Below are 23,614 nucleotides of genomic sequence, written 5' to 3' on the forward strand. Positions count from 1 at the left end.
CATTCCCAAATCCCCTTTTTGTTGATTTGAGGTTACAGGTTAGTTCACGCTCCCAAGCCTGCTTCATCCAGCACTCCGGCATGGCTGGGCATGTGCAGCTGTGCATGAGACCCGAGAAAGCAGAGCGGAGATAGTCTCCCAGGTCTTACCATACTCCTCTCCTGCAGGGGGAAATGGGAATGGAGGTGATAGTTGTTACTATGGTCGACATGATTTGAAGTGGAGGCAGGGGCTCCTGGAAAGAGTACACTGAGCTCTGCTCTGAGTGAAGCTCTTCACTCCTTAATGCTGTACTAACAGGATTTCTCTCCTTCCCCCTCAAACAGCCAGATGTTTTGAATGAGCCTGTCTGCCCTGAATTCTGCTCTGGAATTCCTGACTTCCTGCTCTGGGAAATAAATGGAAGTAGAGTCGATTTATCATCTTTCTTTGGTTTTGTGAGAATAAATTGACCGAGGTATGTTTCAAACTGATAATCCCCAATCTTTATGCTTTCACAGTTCACTCACAAGGCCCCACAAAGGTCCAGATACATTTCTGTCGTTGTGGGCTTCTATTTCAATGGCTTGAGATTTGCATGGTGGTTTTAATGTTTGTTTGGTGTTAGTCCTGTCCATATCCCATCTCCCGCCACTGGATGCTACAATTTGTGATGCTTCTCTGCTAATAACGAGAGCTATGGAAGCAAATTCTAGCTTGCTGTGAGGCAGACATCTGCAGTCACTCTGCTGGCCATATTTTGAAACTCCAGGGCACTTTTTTCCCCAGTGCCAAGGGCTTGACGTGCATCTGCAGATCGTGTGTGTGTGCCCCTCTTCTTACGTACGTCTATGACTGTAGAGTCAAGTCTGCTCACAAGAGCTCTTTGTGCTGGCCTGGCTGAGTCACACAAAAAGATTAATGTGATGCCAAAAAGAGTGACCTCTCTGCTTTTTACCGTTTAGCTCACTTCTCAGGTACCTGTGCGGCATGATTTAGTTGAATCACTTGAGGACTAAATATAATGAACATCAGTTTATTTTAACAGGGAGTCTGAACATCTATCTTTATAATATAAGGGCTAAGATTACATATTTTTCTATGTGCAGTGCCTCCAGTGGAAGGGGGATATCTGTTGTTTGGGGGTGGCTGTGGCACGGGTGAGACTTCTGCTGGAGTGTGAAGGCAGGACGGTTTCTTGTCTCCATTGCACTTTCTCAGTTGCAGTTCTTCCCTGGGAGCAGTGTGTCTGTTTGTGCTGGACCCGTGTTTCTCAGCGTTGAGAGCAAAAGACATCCTTTCTTGCTTTCTGGAAAACATTTTGAAAATGCAAGCTATCAGCGCTTTGCTGATACACATTATCGGGCTAGGGTTAAGGTTATGTTAGGCTGGTTTAGCTTTGTTCCATATGCAGCTGAGAGTATAGAAGCGCATCCACACTTCCGCAAGGAATCATCCCTGGACACCACTTGGAAAAGGAGAGGCTATTGCTTTGGCAGTTCCTTCTTTTTCCTACTTGTTCTTATGTAAGATTACTCTTCACCCACTCCTACTGGAGGAGTTAGAAAGCTGGTAGCATTAGAGCTGGCATGAATGGCTTTGTTCAAATGGTAATGCTCTGGGAGTGACTTTTGTTGCTTCTGTGTGCTTTAGAAGGGACAGAAGGAGGTGACAGTGGTGTTTCTTGGGAGTGCCCAAGACTGGCAAATCCCCAAGTTTATTGGCAGAAGGAGGAGTTTCAGCTTGTGTGTAACTTACAGGCGCAGACTTTGGTGAAGAGATGAACTCAGTACCTCTTGCTGCTGTGTTTTTTCTAGCAGAGGCAGATACAGCTGTATAGAGGGTCTTGTGTATCTTAGTGATACTCTTAGTGAACATAATAATTTTAAATGTAATATGAGAATCATATTGTCACTGAATTCTGTGATTCTAATTTGGGTGGTGCTGTGAAGACAGAAGTTAGAGCTTCTGAAGATTCACAGTCCTTGTGCTGTTTGGTGACTAGCATCCAAGACATACGGTATCTTAACATTTGTAATTTCTGTGACTTACCCTGTTTAACGTTTCGACTCGCCACCGATGAGCTGGATGAAGCCCTGAATAAAAATGAAAGAATGTCTAACTTTATAACTAGTAAAAACTGTGTAGTATAATATACAGGTATTTTTTCCAACGGGGTTTTGAGTGCTCCAGAAACTTTCTGCTTTTCCTGTAGTAACCAAAGTTGTATCAAAGAGTGTGGGGTTGTTTGGAGTTAGGAGCATTTCTGCTTTAGGCTGTGCATGATAAAGTTCAAGCGCAAAGTTGCATGTTTCATGGGAGGAGAAAACAAGGATTTCTGGTCATGGGGTTTAGCCTGTCCCTAATCCTCGCAACCTTCCTGCAGGTTTTACCTGGACTGATTCATTTCCCCTTTTGGTCCTCTCCGAGGAAGAGGGTGAGGCTGCAGCAGAGTCTGGGTATTCATGTTCTCTGCGGGACCTTCCTTAGAGTTCAGCATGCCTTTGTCAGTCGATTTTGAGAAAATCAGTCTGTACACGAAGCCTTTCTCTGAAATGTGAAGGCAGCAGAAATTCTACTGAAGTTCCCACTTGCTGGTGTGGAAGTTCAGGGTGAATTCAGGAGTTCCCTAACCTCATTTCTCATTTTCAAAGGGCTTAAGGCCATAAGAGACACACTTTTTGTTTGCCTCCCCCCAGCCCACAGCAGCCCAGAGCTCCACTGTGAGAGCGCGTTTTTCCCCCCGGCACCAAACCTGAGTGTGCTGAGGTCTGAGTGACTGATTTCTGTGTACTGTCACCTTACTGCTCAGCACAGCCACCGCTGGGCCAAGCCTATTCCTTCCAGCTTGGCAACCCCACTCTGTTCAGGTCTGTGAGAATTTCAGGGTTTTACATGAACGTACAGGAGCACGTGCTTTTCAGAAAGGGATGCAGATGCATCTGTTTGTTACCTTCTGTACTTGCCCTTGCAAACCATTTCTGGATCTTGGTAACCGAATCTGTCTGTAAAACTTGGCCGAGTTTTTCCAGCACCTGGAAGATGTACAGGATGGTAACCATGAAGGAAGAGAAGCTGTTTCGCCACCCAGTTTTTGTGTGCGTTTCAGTTTAGCTCTAGCCATGTGAGCATGCAGTTTTACAGCTGTGTTGACTGCCCAGCCTAAGATGTCCCACCAGTTTTGATCCAGTGTGAGCGAAGGCCAACCAGACTGCAAAAGGTGATGCTGAGAGAGTGCCATGTACACAGTGCTTCAGAGGCACAGGAAGGAAATTGCAAGTAGTGTTTCCTACATGTAAAGCCGCTTGCGTGTTACGTGTAATATTTGCAGGCTGTATGTTAGAGAACAAGTTTCAGCCCATGTGCCAGCTGCGTTGCTCCCCCAGTGATTTGCCAATAGCACCTTCCAGTTAGGTGGAAGCAACTCAGAGTAAATGCTGAACATCAAATTAAGTCAGTAGAATCCACACTGGGGGGGAAAAAAATGGACAAATAACACCCCACACCATCCTCAAGAAAAAGAAAAATATGTAACGTTATAGGAAGCCATATAGTAGGTCAAGGGAGGTCATTCTCCCCCTCTACTCTGCACTGGTAAGGCCACAACTGGAATACTGTGTCCAGTTCTGGGCTCCCCAGTTCAAGAGAGACAGGGAACTACTGGAGAGAGTCCAGCATAGGGCAACAAAGATGATTAAGGGATTAGAGCACCTCCCTTATGAGGAAAGGCTCAAAGAGCTGGGGCTCTTCAGCCTGGAGAAGAGAAGGCTGAGGGGAGACCTTATCTATGTTTACAAGTACCTAAAGGGTGGGTTGAAGGATCATGGAGCCGGACTCTTTCCAGTGGTTCCCAGCAATAGGATGAGGGGCAACGGGCACAAGCTGGAACATAGGAAGTTCCATTCAAATATGAGGAAGAACTTCTTTCTGGTGAGGGTGACAGAGCCCTGGAACAGGCTGCCCAGGGAGGTCGTGGAGTCACCTTCTCTGGAGATTTTCAAGACCCGCCTTGATGCAGTCCTGAGTAATGTGCTCTGGGCAATCCTGCTTTAGCAGGGGAGTTAGTCTAGATGATCTCTAGAGGTCCCTTCCAACTCTGACAATTCCGTGATTCTGTGATATACTACAGCACTCAAGTCTTAGTCTTACCTTCATGTCCTGATCCAGGTAGCTAAGGTCCATGTTCATGTTCTCCTGGACATGAGGACCATGACACAAGTTGACAGATGGAGAGCAAGGCTGGGTGACAGACACGCTGCGGATTCCCTGTCGAGTTGCAGGTGGTGTAGAGGCTTGGGATTGTTTTTTCAAAAGCTTTTCCAAAATAGAAAACAAAGTGAAAAGATTTGGCTTGACTCCATTTAGGTGGCAATTGAAGACAATGTGAAGTATGCCACTAATGCTAGACCGCAGCAAGGGTGTGCAGCAGAAAACACCTCTGGAACTGTTCTTTGCTTGAATATGACCACATATAGGTCGTTACAGCTTCTAATAAATGGTCACCAAGAATCATAACAGATATCCGTGGCATAATGTGTAACATTGGACTTTTCCCTTTTGCTGAAGAAAATGTGTAGAATTGTAAACCATGTTTGGCTTCGAGATATCTTTTTTGAAATGGCTGTGTGTTTTGGAAAGAGCTGGATTTTGGCATAAGAATGAAAGTGATGCCAGGTAGGTACTAATCATAGAATCGATTTGGTTGGAAGAGACCTTTAAGATAGAAATCAGATGAGGAAGAGACTAAATCTGGACCTCTGTGGTCTGTTTGCCTTTCCATCATAGGTTTGTTGTGTGCTGCTGAGCCACTACTCTTCATTTCTCCGTGTGCAGGCTTTGCAGTCTATGAAAGGCCCAGGAATGAAAATGTGACTGGCAGAAGGTTCTGTTTGTAAGTGCAGAGGAAAAGCAAAAGGCGGCTAACAACTATTAAGAAACAGTAGTTCACTGAGTGTGGCTACATGGCAGTATCCATCCATTTGGTAGTTATTTTGCAGCCAAACCCAATTTGAAGAACTGTGTTCTGCCTCTATAAGCGAACAGTAAAAACAAGGCATAGGCTTTACTATACCCATCTCAGGAATCAAAGAGCAACGTTTAGACAGACCCCCACCTTCTCAGTTCAAATAGAAAAGTTAGGAGAAAGGGGAGTCCTTATTTTGAGGATCTTGGTACTGCCAGCCGTCTTCGTAGTGCCCTCTGCTGCCCACTACCAGTGCAGCAACACTTGCATTCCCTTTTTTTCCTCGAGAGTGTGCAGTCCTCCTTGTGCTACCGTTTGTGATGGAATACTAACTTAGCCCTCAGCTCTCATACAGTGGCAATAGAGGAGATAAGTAAATCGATAGCCTACAGCTTCGGACTAAAGAGTTATTGCAGAAAGAATCTTTTCCTGGACTTTCTGAACACAGCTGCAAAGTTGGATCAAGTCTTTGTGTTGTGCGGGGAGGAGGCTCTTTCCTGTGCTTGTTTGTTGTCTAGTGTGATGTTTTTCCCCAGCGTTTTGAAACAAAGTGAATTGCATTCCCATCTTCATTGGGTTTGACCATTTTTCTTGCTAGCAAAGCGCAGTGATGTTACAGAACTGAAGGTGATACACAGTTAGAGCTTAGTTATCAGCCTACTTGACACCACCTCCCTTCCAAGCTCTCATGTTCTACACAGGAGATCCTCACCTCCTTCTTCTGGGTTCTGCGCTGTCTTCCTGAGCAGTCTGAGACTGTCAATTCAGGGTCCAGTGTTGAGAAGCAAGAGAGAGTGTGCGAAAATCAAGAGCTGTGTCTTTTTTTCCCTTACCTTTTCAGGCGAAGTAGGCTTGCTTTGAATCCTTTCAGGAACATCTGCGTGTCCTTCTGGAAATCAACAGGCAGAGTGTTTTCTCAAGTTGAAACAGAAAGGCCGTAAGATACACCTTAGGTTATATTGGGGGGGGGGGCATTATTAATTACCAAAATGCCCAAGCCATGTTTTAGCTCTCTCTAAGGGGATGTATTGCTTTCCTTTTCTGTTTGCTTTTACTACTTCATAGAGTACATTAATGCAATTATTTGCCAAGGTGCCTAAGAAATCCGAAGAAAATCCTAGAAGGCACACTTCATAGATGCGTGCTTATAGTGCTGTGTAACCACTACTGCAGAATGTTGCTTACAGATGGAATAATTGCTGATAATTGTGGAATTCTTAGATGTCTCGTGAGCATATAATCTCTAAAAGATTTAAAGATGCCAGGGTAATTAGTAAGGAGAAATCTTGTAAGATGTGGTGACTAATGTGCGTAGAAGGGAAGAAATACTTGTCTTTTGAATGTATGTTCATTGCCCTATGTTCCTTTTACCTGGACCTGAGCTGCAATGACTCAGTGCCCTGGCTGAGACCCAGCTGCACCCTTAGCAGCGCAGGTTCCTCCTCTGCTGCTGTCTCACACGGCAGTTTGGTGCCCCTACTCACGTGTCGTTGGCTGTGAAATGCCTGGCTCCCTTTGCAGGAAAGCCTCGAGGCTTGGAAGGCGGTGGGTGGCAGATGTGTTGCGTCTGCCATTCCCAGTTGCTGTTCCCACATGTTGTTCTTGATCAGCTTCTTGCTGGGGGATGACTGTGTCGGCAGCAGCTGGGTATTGTCCTGAAAAGCTGCTTCTTACAAGACAGACCGGGGCGTTGTTCAATCCTGTGCAAAAACCGAAAGGATAAAGCCTTTACTGCAGTAAACTTAGCAGGTGATCTGTAAGGAGACTGTGGCTTTCAATGAGAGTCACAGCATTTACTGAAGAACTAGAACCCTCCTTTCTTAGCCAGGGTAAAGGGAATTCTGTAAGCAACCACTATTTTTATTGTTACCATAAGTCAAACTGGATTTAACTTAGTAAAGAGGCAGTGCTATTAAGTAGCTGATGAGGATTTTTAGAACCTTGATTCTGTTTAGTACCTGACATAAGAGAGATATTAAGCAGAAAGTAATTACGGCTCAACATTTCTCTGCTGAGAGTACAAAGATATCCACCCCATTAATCTGGCTAAGCCATGTAAGACTTTGGTCTTTGTTGCCTTTGGTCAGCTTGTCTTTTTTACCTGGTTCTAGAAGAAGAGAAGAGATACGCACCCAAATACATACTTTATTTTGTATGTGTTCTAGATTTTTACTTTAGGTAGATTTTATATATATAGAGAAATATATATATGCACACACACAGTTGTGTATAGTATATGTTGGGTGGTCAGTCTGAAAGGAGGAGTCTTGCTTTGTTCCTTCAAAGGCATCGCCTCTGAGATGCAAGAAATTCAGTTTTAGTCAGAACTGATTGGGTCCTGCATTGCCCTCCATCCCTTACTACAAAAGTCATATCACAGACTCATCATCTGCCAATACCAGTCCTGATGCAATATCTACTTCTTTTGACAGTCCCCAGGGAACTTAGTAGAGACTTTTTTTTCCCTTCATGACCCTATGTGCCCTCTGCAGTGTAAATGTGGCCGTGTGTCAGCAATTTTCTTTCAGCCGCTTCCAGAAAGATGTCTTCGTGCAACCATACAGGGTCAGCTTCTGAAACAAAAGCCTATCCTTAGAAATGCTGTTTCTTCTGCTGGTGCAGATGGCCCACTGATTTTGAGCATATTTCTTGCAGGTGTAGGCAGAGTAATCACAGCTAGATCTAGCAGACAGCAGAGCAGCATGCTGTTTTTAGAGCACCAGGTTACTCTCATTAAATGCTGTATTGTGTAATAGGTTGCTCCTGGAAGGGTATAAGAATTATTTAGGTGAGAGTGAACCAGAGAATGAAATTGTGACAACCTGTCTCTGGCCCTTATGGTACACTTGTGAGCACAGAAGGAATGAGGAAGAAATTATTTTAGCTTGGAAGAAATTATTTGAGCTTAAAAGAAATCCCAGACAGTTGTCTTGGTGAAATAGTTTTAGTTGTATGTTGTAAGGATTTTAGTGCTGCTAACCTTTATGTTACCAACCTGAGATCATTCATTGCTGAGGGCAGGTATGAATGCTTAGTAGATTGAAATGAAGATAACAGCTTGTTTTTATGAAATGCTTCTCTTAGACAGAAACAAGAAAGGGGAGCCGTGGGTACTTTTGCAACAAAAGGGTGTTACACTGGCATTTCTCTTTGTGCTTGCCAGGGCAGTTGTCCAGGTTAACCGTGTGGTCCCTCAGCAGCTCTTACCTTGCATGTGACAGACCATCCGAGGATGGGGAACGTTCCTGGACAAGTAGTAGTAGATTTCCCCTGAGCAGTTCGACTCAGAGTAACGCCGGTTGTTCTGCGACATGTTGTTGGTATTTGTTGTGTAGTCTTTCTTCTTCTCTTGCTGACGGTCTTTCTGCAGAGCAGGCTGGCTCTTCTGCTGGTTGTCTGGGGCCAAATGCTGGAGGTGGAGTAAAGAACATGAACTCACGTAGACTGAAAGGTAGCGGAAACTTCAGTTACTGTTGTTCTTGTTATTTTTACTTCGCAGAATTTGGAGAAGCTCTAAGCACAGGAGGGTGGAAGCAAGCTGCCTGCTGTTTCACCCCTGAGGAGTGCTGGTACAGTATGTTTCGGGGATCTTAGGGGTGTTACTTAACCAAAATATCAGTAAACAATGCTGTTAATATTTAAATTAGTAAAATTAAATGCAGTGATACCACAAATAACTGGACATTTGACAGAACAATGTTACCAGCCAGCACTGTCATTTTTATATGCTAGATAAAATCACATCCAGAACATTGATTATTGTTGCAGTATTCAAAAATACTTCTCATTTCCTTACGAAGGATGTGGACAGCAGTTCATTAGAGTAGTCTTATATCTGACTGTGTTAATGGGCTCTCGAGAAAAAATGTAACTCAGGTCATTTATTGCTTTTTCAGCAGTTCTTAGTCTATACCTGGCAAGCATGTAAGTGGTGGTGTAATGGACGGAAAGGTCCAACTACCAGAGAGAGAAGCAGTGCTGTAGAGGACCTCCTTCTCAGCAGGCCACCAGGTCGGTGGCACCCTTTTGAGAGCTGCAGCAGGTAACGTTCACTGTGTAGCAGGGATTCACGTCTTTCCTCAGGTGGGGGTCTTGAGCTGAGCGAGCAGCAGCCCAGCTTGTCTGCTCTGCCAAGCAGCACCTGCCATCAGCTGGGCAGGTGATGCAGGAAAGCTCTAGAACCACTCCTGTCTCTTGTGACACCTGGGAGCTGCACGCCACCGGGGCAGCAGCGCAGCCACCTCTTTTGCCTGTCATTAGCAGAGGGAAGAGCTTGAGTACCTCCAGTTCATCCTTTACGGTTTTAGCCCTCTTTCTCTTTAACGTGAGAAGAATATTCATAGCCAGAAGTAACCAATTCCTGTAGAGAATTAATATTTGCATGTGGACGTGGAAATAAGGGGCTGTATACAGGACTATGAAATCACCTGACCTTGGGGTTCTGTGTTCGAGAGAATTCACACTTTTGCACAAGACTTTAGGGATGGTTTTTTTCCTAGAGTACAAGTGCAGTGCTCCATAGTTTCAACAGGTGAAACTGTCATTATCAAGTACGATTAACGGGGTGAAATGAGTAAGCATCAAAATGGCTTTTCAGGCATTGAGCAAGCAGGCTCTTCAATAGCATCATGTGATTGCTGTTTGAATCTCATACCAGGAAGAAAATCTAAAAATCGATATTGCAGCATGGCTACTGGTTATGGCCAGAGATGTCTCCAAAGGTGCTTTGTCCATAGAAATAAGATTCCTGGCACACTGACGTTGCAACTCTTGTCCACTTTTCAGGTCTCCTTAGAAATCCTCCGAGTTTACAAGCATTATTCTGTACATGTAGACATGAAGTCACAGGCTGTTTCACAGACTCTGACTTCCTTCCCGCTGCTCATATTCCAGAAGGCACAGCTACCGGACATGACTCTTCCCTCCCTGCGAGGGTGGCTCAGAATCAGTGCTTTTGGTCCCACCGGGGGGCCACAGCAGCCCATTAGCTTGTGGTCTCCAGGCCTAGCTATTTCAGGACACTGTACCTGTGAGTGACTGCTACGCATTCCATTTTTTGTTGGTTTCTGAAGCCAGCTTGGGAACAAAGAGGATGATAAAAGCTTTGTCTCTGAGGCCAACAGTAGATGTAAGTTTCTCATCCTGATTTTAGCATCTCTTGCAGAAAAATGGGGCACATTCCCTTTTGTTTTGTTCTTACCAGAAGTGGGAATAGATGGCATCATCCACCAAGTTGGAACAAAGGAAAAACTGTAAGAAGCATGTGAGGTTTTTTTACACTTGGAGGGAAAAAAGAGGACTGTGACTGGTGTGACTCTTTGTCATGGTGGCAAATGTTTGGATAACTCGCAGGCTAAGATGCTATTGAATCTTTTCAAGAAGAGAAGGCAGTTGATAGCAGAAGCACTGAGAAAGGGTCCATGAAGCTGCTGGCTTCTGATCCTGCAGCCCAAACTGGCCTGTTACCATTTGCTTTGTTGCAAGGCTCGTGTAGAGAAGAGGCTGTTGTCATGAAGTTGCAGAGGTTGCATGAAGCACGGGCTGATTTTGAGTTGTCACACATAGGGAGACAAAGTACCAGGAGCCCTGGGGCATGTGTTATGATGTATATTCTGTTTCTGAAAGCACTGTTATCAGTTCTTTTTAAATCAGGCAACAAGGTTGGCATGAAATTTTGGATCTACTTCCTCATGAATGCTCAGTGTGTGTGGACGGGGGAAGAGCAGAAGAGAGCCAGAGTTAACAGAAAATACCTGCATCTTTGACACCTGTAAGAGACAGCGGGCATTGTTGGTAGGAGGAATTCAAGAAATTCAAAGGATTTAAATATTATTTCTTTGGGCATACCAAGTTGGGTGTATTACACAAGAGCAGTGGTAATCACTATTTTAATGGATGCATTTTTCTCCATTTCTGCTCTACGTTTTCTTAAAAGCAGTGAATGACAAGTGGTCCTGTGACCTCAAAACCTGTACCGCTAGTGCTTGTTACAAAGTGTGCATGGACACTCAGAAAAAAACAAGAAATACTGTGGTTTCCCTGAGCATCTCAACAGACAGTCACAAGCAACTGAACTGCCTTCATCAGCTGAGCCACACTGATTTCTATACCGCGTTTGAACACTTGGCTTGTGTCCATTTTTGGTCCTCCCTCTGTTGTTACTGCTCTCAAATGGCGACTAGAAGTGGGATTCCTACAGGCCCCTGTGGTCTGTAGAGGGTTAGCAATCAACTGGTGGTGACTTTATAAACTCAGTGCACTTCTCTCTCTGCTTTTTAAATAACCATAGAAAAGCTTCTTCTGTTAAAATATGGATTGTGGTTTGTTGCTCAAATGATGTGGGATTTTTTGATGGGCTTTACAATACTGTGATTGCTTTTGTTCCAGAAACTAGATCAGCTTTTTCATAAAAGCATTGCTGTTTTTATTTCTATAATAAGAAGTGGAGCGTAAGTATAACCATCACATATTGCACTGTTTCTCTGACAGAAATGTGTAAAGCGTCTTATGGAATTGCTCTGTGGCTTAAAACACAGCCTATCTTGCATCTTTACCAATGAAAATAAAGAAACACACCCATCCATGTGCATGCAGATGTTTTTAAATCAAGTTGTTGCAAATCTGAAGCTTACCTGTCTGTGGAGAAAGAGACAGAAGAAAAATATGGTCAGGTGTGTTGCTCTAGGAAGGCTCCAAGTGCTACCTCCACAAAGTCACAGGAGGCTGGTGAGTAGCTGTTGCCTGTTGCTTGTTTCAATCACCTGGTCCTCCTGTCCTCACTGGTGCCTTAGCCGGCAGTTGGCATTGCTGCTGTTTACCTTTTCTCTGTTCATGCTCACATGATCAGGTCATAGGAGGCTGAAGTTCATGCCTGTTTTCATGAGCTGTCTCTCCTGGATGCTGTCCTTGGGATGTGTCAAGTGGTGAGATGGAGCAGTAAGCAAGAGTAGACTGGAGTTTTGATGGGCACAGCCTTCTAACTGCTGCTGCCGTCCTCAGCCTTTCAATATCCTACAGTTCTGCAGCTGTCTAGAAAAGGTTGTTCTTGGTGGACCTGGACTCACACCAGTGAGATTTCTAACCCTTTTCTAAATGCTTTAGATGCTTGGCTGTTCATTGGTGGAATCACCAGCACTAGACACGATTGTACTGACATGGCGATTCACTTTCAGGCAGCGGGCTGCAGCTATGCAGAAGTCCTCAGGTAGGAGGGATGGTTCAAGAAGTCCTTGAAGGGCCATTCTTGCAATGAGTTCAATGTGAAGGTATTGATGAAAATAGTTGAATTGGTTGGAGCACGTGAAGAGCAGAAGAGAGCCAAAGTTAACAGAAAATACCTGCATCTTTGATACATGTAAGAGAGAGCAGGGCATTGTTGGTAGGAGGAATTCAAGAAATTCAATGCATGTGGAAGGAACTGTAAGGTAGAAGTCTTTCATGCTGCTGTTCCGTTAATTTTTGAGTCAAATGGCTTATTGGGGACCACGACTGTCTGCCTACAGAACAGAGTGTAAGCTGTAAACCTTTTCTGGAACAGCATTTTCCTGAGGTGCTGTACAAGGAGCTTAACTTTCTTTGGTAAACTGAGGAAAGAGATCATTTGGGAAAACTTGTTTTTCCCAAAGCAGAGGGATAGATTCGTTGACAGGGAAATTCAATCTAATTCTGTGACTAGGATGCCTATGAAGAGATACTGGTGCTTATGCTGCAAGACAACATTTCATGATGTGTTGAAGAGATAAGGACATACGGAAAAGGAGAAAGGGAGAATGGATGGAGTCAGGTGAAGGGCAGTAGTGTTAGCTGCCAAAGTTATGTTTTCTGTGAGGGCTGGACACTGTACGATTCCCATGTTCAGTTCAGACTATTGACTTCAGTGAAAGGACAATGTATTATTAAGGTATCAGAATCTGCCGGTAATTCTGGCACTTTTCCTTTTCATGCTTTCCCTTCCCAGAGCTGATCCCTATTTCTTCCACTATAGTGCTATAAAAATACTAAGATGATTTTTCAATTTTAAAAGGCTTAGCTCTTTTGCACATGTATTTTGTTTTACCAACAAGGTTTTTCCCAATGTTAATTGAGGTTGAAATTGAAAAAAGAGGTTGAAATTGTGCCTGGGTCCACCAGTTTAGACATAATGGAGGATCTTAAGTTATCCTTGAAACTTACGCTTATCTATCTCTTCCCATCAGTTATCTATACCGTCTTTACCTTGGACTGCTCTCCAGTAATCTGGGCTCAATGTGAAGTCCTATTTTCAAAAGCCTAAATCTTGTGGAAAGCATGAAAGATTTGGCGCATCAGCTAGGTGGATACCTAGGGAAAACTCAGAACTAGATTTGGGGATTTACACGTGCAGAATATCCAATCCAAGAATTTCTGCGCTGCCCATCTGTATAAGGAAACAGCTAAGATTTTCCGTAGAAGTGTAAAATTGAGCCAGACAATTAAGTTTTAAAGGTATGTTAGCTCTTGCACCCAGGTAGAACCCAAAAGTTGAGAAAGATGGGGCAGATACAGCAGAGCATTTACAGTTTTGTTTCAACTTTGGATCAAACAGCAACTGAACGAAATCTTGACCTAAAAGGCTGGTTGGAAATGCTTTGGGAGTTATTGATAAAAGTCTTGGTGAAAGATAATTGAAAGAAGCCTGGGTTGGTAGGTGATTCCAACAATTTCCTTTGGTTTCAAAAGTTGTTAATATTTCTTAAAGCACTGGTTTTCAGGAGGGGGTATCTTTGTGTCTGTTGGAAGGTGCTTCTGAAAGACTTGGAGTCTGGAGAGACACAATATCTGTTCCAAAGTGGTGTCCAACTTTTTGATTAAAAAAAATAGATTATAGAGTAAGCAGCTTTAGCTACAGTCCTGGTAGCAGTCCCGTGCAATTTCCTATGCAATTCAGAGGCTTATGACCTACATCAAGATAAAGATCTACAGTAAAGTAAAACCATGAACCACTTTGTTGTCCTCATTCCTACAATTCCCAACTCCAGCCCTAGAGTGATACAGAAAGGAGCATTCAGGACCATATTGTGGAGATCACTTTCACAGTGCCAGATGTTCTTCAGGCAAGACAAAAACCATCTCTGTTTCCAATCACTTTTGTGCCAGTTGCTAGCTAAAATCACTTTAAAAGCAGAACAGCCTGGGACAATAAATAGGAACTGTGAGTCAATAAGGACAAAACAAACAGAAATCATGGATAAAAGCCAATTCGAGGAAAGTCTGTGATCTTTTTATGTTCAGATATCTCCAGGGTGTGAGGGGAAGGGCTGCTGCAACATTTTAAGAGCTAGATCCTTTTATGAACAGCCAGTTGGAGACATTGCAAGGCAGTTATTATCAGTGCTTGCTATCAGTTTGGAACCTGTTTACTCCTGGCTCAAGTCCAGGATTTTATCACACCTTTCAGAAATGGATCTAGTAGGTTCGATAATGCGTATGAGAATTTAACAAGTAGGATTATTTATTCAGTGGTTAAATGCCCCTTGTGGTTCTGATTTCAGGATAAAATCAGGCAGTGAAGTGCTTTGCTTCTCTGAGGTTTTTCTTTCCACCAGAATTGCATTTTTGATCGAAGATATGCTGGTGGCGGGCATAAAGCTTCCTCCACCTCCCCTTGTACAGTGATGTGCACAAAAAAGCTGAGGTGGGACTGAAAAGGAAAGCCAAGAGAGCTCTGCAGGCAGCACACACCGCTGGGTTTGGAGGTCACTTTAAATTTTTTTTGCATTTTGGATTTATATATTGTATGCAAATTACAGCACTGGTTGGCACCCTGGTGTTCTAGCTTGTGGCATGTTTTTTAAGAAAGCACATTTATTGCTTGTTTGCAATCTACAGGCCTGGCTGTATTAATCTCAAGATTTTCAAGATAGACACACATATTTCAGGCGTGGCACACTAAAGCACTGCACTGGAAGCAGGGATGAATCGCTGTACTGTTTTATAATAAGAAAAGACAAGGAATTTATTTCTGATAACAGAAATAAATATTCGTATGTAGTGCTCTCAGGCATGTCTTAAAGAAAGATCCTTCTTTGCATCCCAGCTTCAGCTGTACAAAGTCAACAAAACTGTTGAGAAATAGGCAGGGAAGTTCTCTGCTTCACCCTGCTGTCCCCAGGAAGATCAGCTCTGGCATGCTTCTCTAACCAGGTCTTGCAGACCTCCAAGATGATGGCACCACACCATCTCCAAGCAATCTACCTTTTTTGCTGTCTGTGCCCAGAGAAAGTTTTTTTTTTTCTCAAGTGTAATTTGAATCTTCCTTGTTTCAGTTTAAGTCATTTTTTTCTCTAGCTACTATGGAGATGGAGAACAGAACATTAAAAAGAAAAGCTGCACAGAAGATCTAGAAGAATATGATCCCTGTGTTTCACTATCAGGCATCATTGCTCTGCTCAGGAAAGCTCCGATTTTCATTGCTGAGCTTTGTAAAGTTTCAGTACTGCCAGAACTATTACTCAGCAATCCTGAGCAGCTGACGAACAGCAGAATACATCCAGGGATCTTGACAACTGTCTAAAAAACCATCAGAAAGTAAATAAAGAAGGTATGGCTCAGTGAACCTGAAAAGAAAGTCTCAGAAGCAGGAACTATGAAGGGGGTACGGCAACAAGTCAAACCTTCTGGCTGAGATGGGCAAACTTTCTTTTAGCGGCATGCAGCAGGGAGGCCACAACAAGGGGGCCTGTTGTCTCGTCCCCTTCCCACTGAGACTCAGCCCTACCAGTTATGGGTTGGACACGACAGATCGACCAGCTTTCTGAAGTCTGGGACCCCAGCAGCGTTCTCTGCATCTGCGTTGTGGCAGTTTCCCAACCAGTGTACTACTGCAGGTCAGTGTACTAACCCCCTGCTTGTCCTTTTGCTGGATTCAGGTCAATTTATCTTTGATTTGGTTTCCACATAGACTCATGTCCCATGTCATGTATGGTCATTGACCCTATGTTTGCAATTGTGTTTGATTCTAGACTTGACTCTGCAGGCGGGCATCTGAATGATTTGAGTGGAAAAGAGCCTCTCTGAATATCCCCATCTTAGGCAGGTCGCTGGGACACTGGCTGTGCCCACTCATTGCGCCCCAGAGCCAAGGACTGGGACTATTGGACTTGCCTTTGAAATATTGTTATCTACTGACATCAGTGCCTTCTCTGAAACTGCTTAATAACCTGAACCTTCCTCTGGAAGCTTTGAGGAAGATGAGGTATCGACAAGTTAAATGCATAGTTAGCTGAAAATCAATAGATGAATGATGATGTGAATGTGTGGTGTTTTATGGATACTGTCACGCTGCTGATGCACACTTTGCAATGATGTAGATGGCTGTAACAACACATTTGGAGGTTAATCTGTTTTGAATCAGTGAGGTGGTACTTCAGTTTAAGTGCTGTTGCAGAACTTCCAGGGGAAGATTTTGTTGTGCGCTGGGCAGATTTAGGTGGCTTGAGTGAATTAACAATGCATTTACCTGTTTGTAAAACACATCTTGAAGGTGGCATTCCTAAAATCCTTAGAGCTTGAGTATAAGCTCAGAAAAGTTGGTATTGATTCATATTATTGGAAAGCATTTGTTTACTCTGCAGGGGGACTTTAAAATAATCTTTGAGTAAGCACGCATTCTTCTTGTGGTAAGTTACTCTGAAAGGTAGAGCTGGACTTCAGTATGACTGCCAAATCTACAGCTGACTAAACTTTGGCCCATCTTTGTAATGTATAGCTTAATTGTCTCTCTTCTGAGAAGGTGACTCTTTTAGCTGGAACAACAGTATGTACTGCTGGCACTCCTAAAGCCAGTAAATAATAAGATTGTTGATTCATACTCATTCCCTTTTGCTCCATTTTTACTTCAAGTAGTCTAAGATGTGCTTTGTTCTTGTTTGTTACAGGGCTGTGATTTTTCAGAGACCTAAAAGGAAGATAAAAGGCAATATTTAAAAAAAGGGATGTTCGTATTTGGTTCAGTCCTCTCCTTAGATAATACTTTCCTCTTCAAATTATTTTAATACTTGCTCTAAACCCACAAACTTTCAGAACCAGTGTTTAGCTAATTTGTAGCTTCCACCTTTTGGCTTTTGGTCTTCAGCTTACTAAAATGAATAAGGCATTGTCCCATGAGCAGTTACTTATTTTCTGTGTGTTCTGGGAAGGTATCAGTGTTCATTTCTGTAAGTCTTTGTTTATGTTCTTCTCACAAAACTGCATGTCATCATCCCATGCTTGCTTAATTCAGCTCCATTGCATTGTCATGCGCGTTTGTATAATCTTCAGATATGATCCCTAGGCTGTTCGAACATGTTTAATTTGACCTGCCCTGCACACTAGCTCCGAATCTTACCTGCTGCTCCATTTTATCTCTGCACTTTATACTAATAAGCCCCTGCAGCGTTCCATGTACCTAATCCTTTGGACATCCTTAAATGTGCAGGTGGAAAAATCCAAAGGGGCTGAGTGTGGGAGAATGGCTAGCTGAGAAGGGTCACGTAGACATGATCCAGCTGGCCGAGCAAAAGCTTGAGAAACATCGGATTCAGCCCCCGTAACTACTGGGCTGGTAAAGACACCTCGTCCTTGACTATAATTGTTGTAAGATAACAGGGAGGTTGCAGCTGCTCAGGCATGGGAAAAGAGGATGAAAGTAACTGTAAAGAAGGAACCAAGGGTGGAGTTGATCTTTCTAAGAACTAACTAATCATGAGCTTAACTTTTGTAATATGTATGAGCTAATTATGTTAGAACATAAAAGGCCACTGTGTGAATCAATAAACGAAGCTTGCTGATCACTCATATTGAGTGGCCCTGTCTTCCCTCCGTCGCGACAGCTGAGCAGTCACAGCTTCTGTACTGCGTAGAGGAGGACTTCAGAATTGTTGCAATGTTTTTCTATCTACCACTAACCTGTGGAGCCCAGAGCGGAATCTTTCGTGCTTAACAAGTTCTGAAGAGTACAAAGAGACTTCTAAAAGAGTAACTTGGAAATTACCATCACACAGTAGGAAGAAATGCTGAATTTTCAACTTGAAGACACTCCAGAAGGCTAAAACTATATTTGCTTAATTATTTTTAACAGCTAAATCGGTCTGAAAAGAAACACACATGTACTTTGTAAGCTTAAAGTACATGTAAGCTTGCACAAGTACATTGTTAATACAGTGTGGATTAACAGTGTAGATTCAGGAAAAAGTCACCCATTTTTAGAAATGCTTAAGTATTAGCTAAAGCTAATACACATTTTATTATCTGTAGGGCAGAATGTATAGTTGCTGCTAAAAACTGTGGTACGTAACTGCCCTTAAAAGCTTTTTTCTGTAAAGAGTTACGTCACTTGAGCTGTGATTATAATATTCTCCTGTTAAATTGGTTCAGTGCAGAAGAATGAATTCTGTTTATGTTAAAAGAAGGCTGCTTCAGAAACCATGAGCTCTCCTTACTTGGAGTCAACTCCATGCATTGATTCAGGACAGGAAGCCACGCAAGGCTGCTCAGCTCTGAACAGGAGTGAGGAGTGGGAAGCAGGCTCTACTGCCTGTGAAGTGGAAGTAAAGAACCACCTTCCACTACAAGCGCCTGTCGTCAGAGACTGTAGCTATGGCTACAATCTGCTAAGCGTGGTCAATATTTCATGTCCTTTGCCCAAGTTACCGTCCCCAAGTAAAGATGACCTAGAGTTGCATGACTGGGCCTTTGTTCGCTGCTCCTAACTTCTTTTGTGTGCAAGCTCACCAGCCATTAACAACTCCAGTGTGTTCTTTCTCTTCTGCCTCTGTTGCTGCATTTCACTGGGATCTACTGAGGTTAATAAGGGAATTCCCAAGTGAATAATGACAGGACCAGAGGAAATGTCTGAAGTTGGGGCAGGGGAGGTTTAGATTAGATATTAGGAAGAATTACTTTACTGAGAGGGTGGTCAGGCACTGGAACAGCCTGCCCAGGGAGGTGGTGGAGTCGCCATCCCTGGAGGTATTTAAGGAACATGTAGACATGGCACTTCAGGGCATGCTCTAGTGCCCAAGATTGTTGGTTTGTGTCTCTTTGTGGGTGGGTGTGGGGTGTGGGCGTTTTTGGTTTGGTTTTGGTGTTTGGTGTGCTGGGATTTTTTGGTGTTTTTTTTTGGGGGGGGGAGGGGGTTGTGTGGTTTTTTTTGTTTGGGGTTCTTTTTGTTGGTTGGATTCGATGATCTCAAAGGTCCCATCCAACCAAAAATATTCTGTGATTCTGTAATACATCACTGCAGAGAGAATATTAGTGCCACATGTTCATTTCGAAAAAGTTAGATAAAAAGCTGATAAAGGAATTATTTCAATTGCGTAAGAAGGAATCAAATACATAGGTAAGCATAAAGAAAAATTCTCTCGCAGTGAGCTGCCCCGAAAGGGGAGAGAACAGGGACTAGGGATCAGTTAAGTATTTGCTGGCAAGTGTGGGAGCAGCGTAGGGCCTGTGCAAGCAAGTCACAAAGGGGTGGCACTGTGTGCCAGGGCTGCTCTACACCTCCAGCCTGGGCATCTTGAGCAATCTGGCAGAACAACGCAAATAAAGCAGCTTCTGCAACACAGTTATGCAAGTCGACTTGCGTTTCACTGGCACCACATGCAGTCCTTTTCCTTGCCACCTTCTTCCTAAAGACCATGCGACCTACCCCTGCATGGGCTGCAGACAGGATCCACTGCCCAGTGTTCCCAGTTGGAGGTACCCACTCTGGCCAAAGTAGGTGGTTTCCAGATGGCCTCAGCTCCATTCCCTGAAAAAAAAAAAAACACCCAACCAAAACATTTAATGGTTTTGATGTGCATACAGCTAGAGAGATGAAGAGAGTTTTGAGGGGAAAGAAAACATAAAGGGATTAGAGAAGAGATCAATAAGGAAAAGAGATGGGAACTTTAAGGGAGGAAGGAGGAGTTCTTCGGCAGGGGAGTTGGACTAGATGATCTTTATGGTCCCTTCCAACTCTAAAAAATTCAGTGAAATTCAGTAAATTCAGTGAAAGCTATCAAGGAATAGACTGGACTAGAAATACTTGACCCTCGTACAAGTTTTTGTAGGAAGTTGCTAGGTCTTGCCTCCTGAGGCTTTGTAGTACTGTCAGCATGTTACAGGGAGGCGAGTCGTGTTGTTCTGGATGTATTTTGATGCAGATTACACAGAATGAGTCTTCTACCTTGAAGGCCTTACTGGGAGAATTTAGAGGGTTTTATATAGGGGTTATTTTTGTGTTGACATTTTCTGTTACACTACCAATCTTTTAATTGCACCACACCTCACAAATTTTCAACTTTTCATCCTCTGTGATAGTGGCATTGCCTGTACTTTCCCAGAAGCGCCCTGCTTTCTGCTCTGAGGTCTGTAGCCGTCATGCCACTCTCAGGTAAGCAATGTATGGGTACATGGGGTGTGCAGGGAGTCGGGGAGCAGATTTTCCTCTTTCTGGGTGAGGAATGAGTCTTTTTTGCTTTTTGAGGTTGGCCATCCATATGTGGGGTCTTTCCCAACTGATGTGTCAGGGTTGCAGCATGAAGTCTCTGCTAGCTGGCTTGTGGGAAAAGGGGCTCAGAACAAGGTGGTAACAAGCCCATGTTCAAGCAACTTCTTGAGGGAGAATACAAATTTAACTGGCCAATTTTGTATAACCAAACAATATATTTTGTCAGCTCATTACTGTAAGCAGTATGCAGGAGAAATGACTTGTTACTTTGATCTAGATATGATCCATGTAGTTAGAGTCACAGTGTCCATGTGTGAGCTTGGCCAACACAGGGCTTATCTGAGGTTCCTCTACCTTAGTTGTGCCACAGACTATACAGTTCAGAAGGTTTGTAAGCACAACATGTAGTATCTGCTGTGAGCAGTCATAGCTTATCTGCAGCTTTATCATAAATCAAAAGATTTACGAAATTAGTTTCACTATGAACTTTGAGATAACCTTAACAGGTGAAATTTCTGTGGCATCTGCAGCTCTGTACTCTCAAGAAACAACGAGAGATTAATTATCACCACTGCTGTATAAAGCAAAAATATGTTATTACACTGTATTACACTGGGTGACGTGATGGCTGTGGCATTTAGGCGGGTGACGTGATGGCTGTGGCATTTAGGCGGGTGACGTGATGGCTGTGGCATTAGGCGGGTGACGTGATGGCTGTGGCATTAGGCTGGGAGACGTGATATCTTGGGCATAGTGATCATGAACTGATAGAGTTTTTGATTGTTGGATAAGTAAGGAGGGGGGTCAGCAGGACTGCCACCTTGGACTTCCGGAGGACAGACTTTGACCTGGTTAACAGAGTCCCTAGGGAGGCAGTCCTGAATAGGCAAAGGAGAGCAGGAAGGATGGACATTCTTCAAGAAGGAAATCTTAAAGGCACAGGGGCAGGTGGTCCTCATGTGCCAAAACACGAACCTGCAGGGAAGAAGACCGACCTGGCTGAACAGAAAGCGTTGGCTGGAACTCAGCAATAAAAGAGTTTATGACCTTTGGAAGAGGAGGCAGGCAAGTCAGGAGGACTACAAGGATGTCATGAGGTTATGCAAGGAGAAAATTAGAAGGGCCAAAGCCCAATTAGAACTTAATCTGGCTTCTGCTGTTCAGGACAATAAAAAAAGTTTCTATAAATATATTAGCAACAAAAGGAGGGCTAAGGAGAATCTCCATCCTTCATTGGATGGGGGGAAATACAGTGACAACGGATGAGGAGAAGGATGAGGTACTTAATGTCTTCTTTACCTCAGTCTTTAATAGTAAGACCAGTTGTTCTCTAGATACCTAGCCCCCTGAGCTGGAAGGCATGGAAGGGGAGCAGAACGAAGCCCCCATAATCCAAGGGGAAATGGTTAGTGAGCTGCTACACCACTTAGACACACACAAGTCTACAGGCCGGATGGGATCCACCCAAGGGTAGTGAGGGAGCTGGCAGAGGTGCTCACCAAGCCACTTCTCATCATCTATCAGCAGTTCTGGCAAACCAGGGAGGTCCTGGTTGACTGGCATCTAGCAAACGTGACGCCCATCTACAAGAAGGGTCAGAAGGAGGATCTGGGGAACTACAGGCCTGTCAGTCCGACCTCAGTGCCGAGGAAGGTTACAGAGCAGATCATCTTGAGTGCCATCACGCAGCACATACAGGACAACCAGGTGATCAGACCCAGTCAGCGTGGATTTATGAAAGGCAAGTCCTACTTGACTAACCTAATCTCCTTCTATGACTAGGTGACCCACTAAGTGGATGGAGGGAAAGGCTGTGGATGTTGTCAACTTAGACTTTAGTCAAGGCTTTGACACCATTTCGCACCGCATTCTCTTGGAGAAACTGGCTGCTCGTGGCTTGGACAGGCGTACTCTTTGCTGAGTTAAAAAACAGACTGGATGGCCAAGCCCAAAGAGTTGTAGTGAATGGAGTTAAATCCAGTTGGCAGCCGGTCTCAAGTGGTGGTCCCCAGGGCTCAGTGTTGGGGACAGTTCTGTTTAATATCTATATCAACGGTCTGGACAAGGGTATCCAGTGCACCCTCATAAAGTTTGCAGAGGACACCCAGTTGGGTGGGAGTGTTGATCTGCTCGAGGGTAGGAAGGCTCTACAGAGGGATCTGGACAGGCTGGATCGATGGGCTGAGGCCAATGGTGTGAGGTTCAGCAGGGCCAAGTGCTGGGTCCTACACTTGGGTCACAACAACCCCATGCAACGCTACAGGCTTGGGGAAGAGTGGCTGGAGTTGGGAGGTGTTGGTCAACAGCTGGCTGAACATGAGCCATCAGTGTGCCCAGGTGGCCAAGGCATCCAGTAGCATCCTGGCTTGTATCAGGAGCAGTGTGGGCAGCAGGACTGGTAAAGCGATCGTTCCCCTGTACTTGACCCTGGCGAGGCCACACCTCAAAATTCTGTGTTCAGTTTTAGGCCCCACACTACAGGCGGGACATTGAGGTGCTGGAGTGTGTCCAGAGAAGGGCAACGAAGCTGGTGAGGGGTCTAGAGCACAAGTCTTAGGAGGAGAGGCTGAGGGAGCTGGGGTTGTTCAGCCTGGAGAACAGGAGGCCAAGGGGAGACCCTATCGCTCTCTACAACTACCTGAAAGGAGGTTGTAGAGAGGTGGGGATCGGTCTCTTCTCCCAAGTAACAAGTGATAGGACAAGAGGAAATGGCCTCAAGTTGCACCAGGGGAGGTGTAGATTGGAAAGCTTTATATGAGGAAAAATTTATTCCCTGCAAGGGTTATCAAGCATTGGAACAGGCTGCCCAGGGGAGTGGTTTTGTCACCAACTCTGGGAGTATTTAAGAGACGTGTAGATGTGGCACTTAAATACACCACTGAACCATGTCCCTGCCAGTGTCGGGTTTACAGTTGGACTCAATGGTCTTAAAGGTCTTTTCCAACCTACATGATTCCATGGTTCTACGAAATGTCTGGGGGTGGGGAGAGGAGCTTAGTTTCAGAAGAGCAGAGCAGACTGTATGGATGAATACCCTGAGGTCTGCCATTCCCCAGATGGGAGACGGGTCACCATCTGTAGACTCTGTTAGCCTTTTTCCAAAGGAAGCCTCAAGCCAGGCTCTCCTCTTTGCTCTTTGGATCTTTGAAATTGTTTAGCAGGCGCTCTTGGCCTCTGTTCTTCTAGCCCTGGCCAAACACAGCTTGTGTCCCCCTCAGGCTGCAGTTGGGTCTCTGAGGCCACTA

General features: G+C 44.3%; 1 protein-coding gene across 1 annotated transcript; it reads right to left on the minus strand.

Annotated features, from left to right (window-relative positions):
- Positions 1–1,020: 1,020 nt before the first annotated feature.
- C5H4orf17 (chromosome 5 C4orf17 homolog) lies at positions 1,021–8,255 on the minus strand. The gene is made up of 7 exons (XM_074147571.1): positions 8,150–8,255; positions 6,427–6,642; positions 5,776–5,831; positions 4,129–4,293; positions 2,933–3,014; positions 2,373–2,529; positions 1,021–1,288 (listed from the first exon to the last, which is right to left on the minus strand). The coding sequence occupies exons 1-7, from the start codon at positions 8,253–8,255 to the stop codon at positions 1,021–1,023; spliced, it is 1,050 nt and encodes a 349-aa protein (XP_074003672.1).
- Positions 8,256–23,614: the final 15,359 nt, after the last annotated feature.

Source organism: Numenius arquata, chromosome 5 (genome assembly GCF_964106895.1).
Source record: "Numenius arquata chromosome 5, bNumArq3.hap1.1, whole genome shotgun sequence".
In the NCBI taxonomy this organism is placed as follows: Eukaryota; Metazoa; Chordata; class Aves; order Charadriiformes; family Scolopacidae; genus Numenius; species Numenius arquata.

What these genes read in the sequence shown, in the direction of transcription:
- C5H4orf17 (XM_074147571.1), bottom strand. Translation starts at nt 8,255, where the DNA reads ATGTCGCAGAACAACCGGCGTTACTCTGAGTCGAACTGCTCAGGGGAA. An exon ending in GATGGTCTGTCACATGCAAG is followed by an intron (nt 6,643 to 8,149) that starts GTAAGAGCTGCT and finishes GTTTTTGCACAG; the next exon opens with GATTGAACAACGCCCCGGTC. An exon ending in TGCAAGGGCAAGTACAGAAG is followed by an intron (nt 2,530 to 2,932) that starts GTAACAAACAGA and finishes TTCACATTTCAG; the next exon opens with AGAAAGGCTTCGTGTACAGA.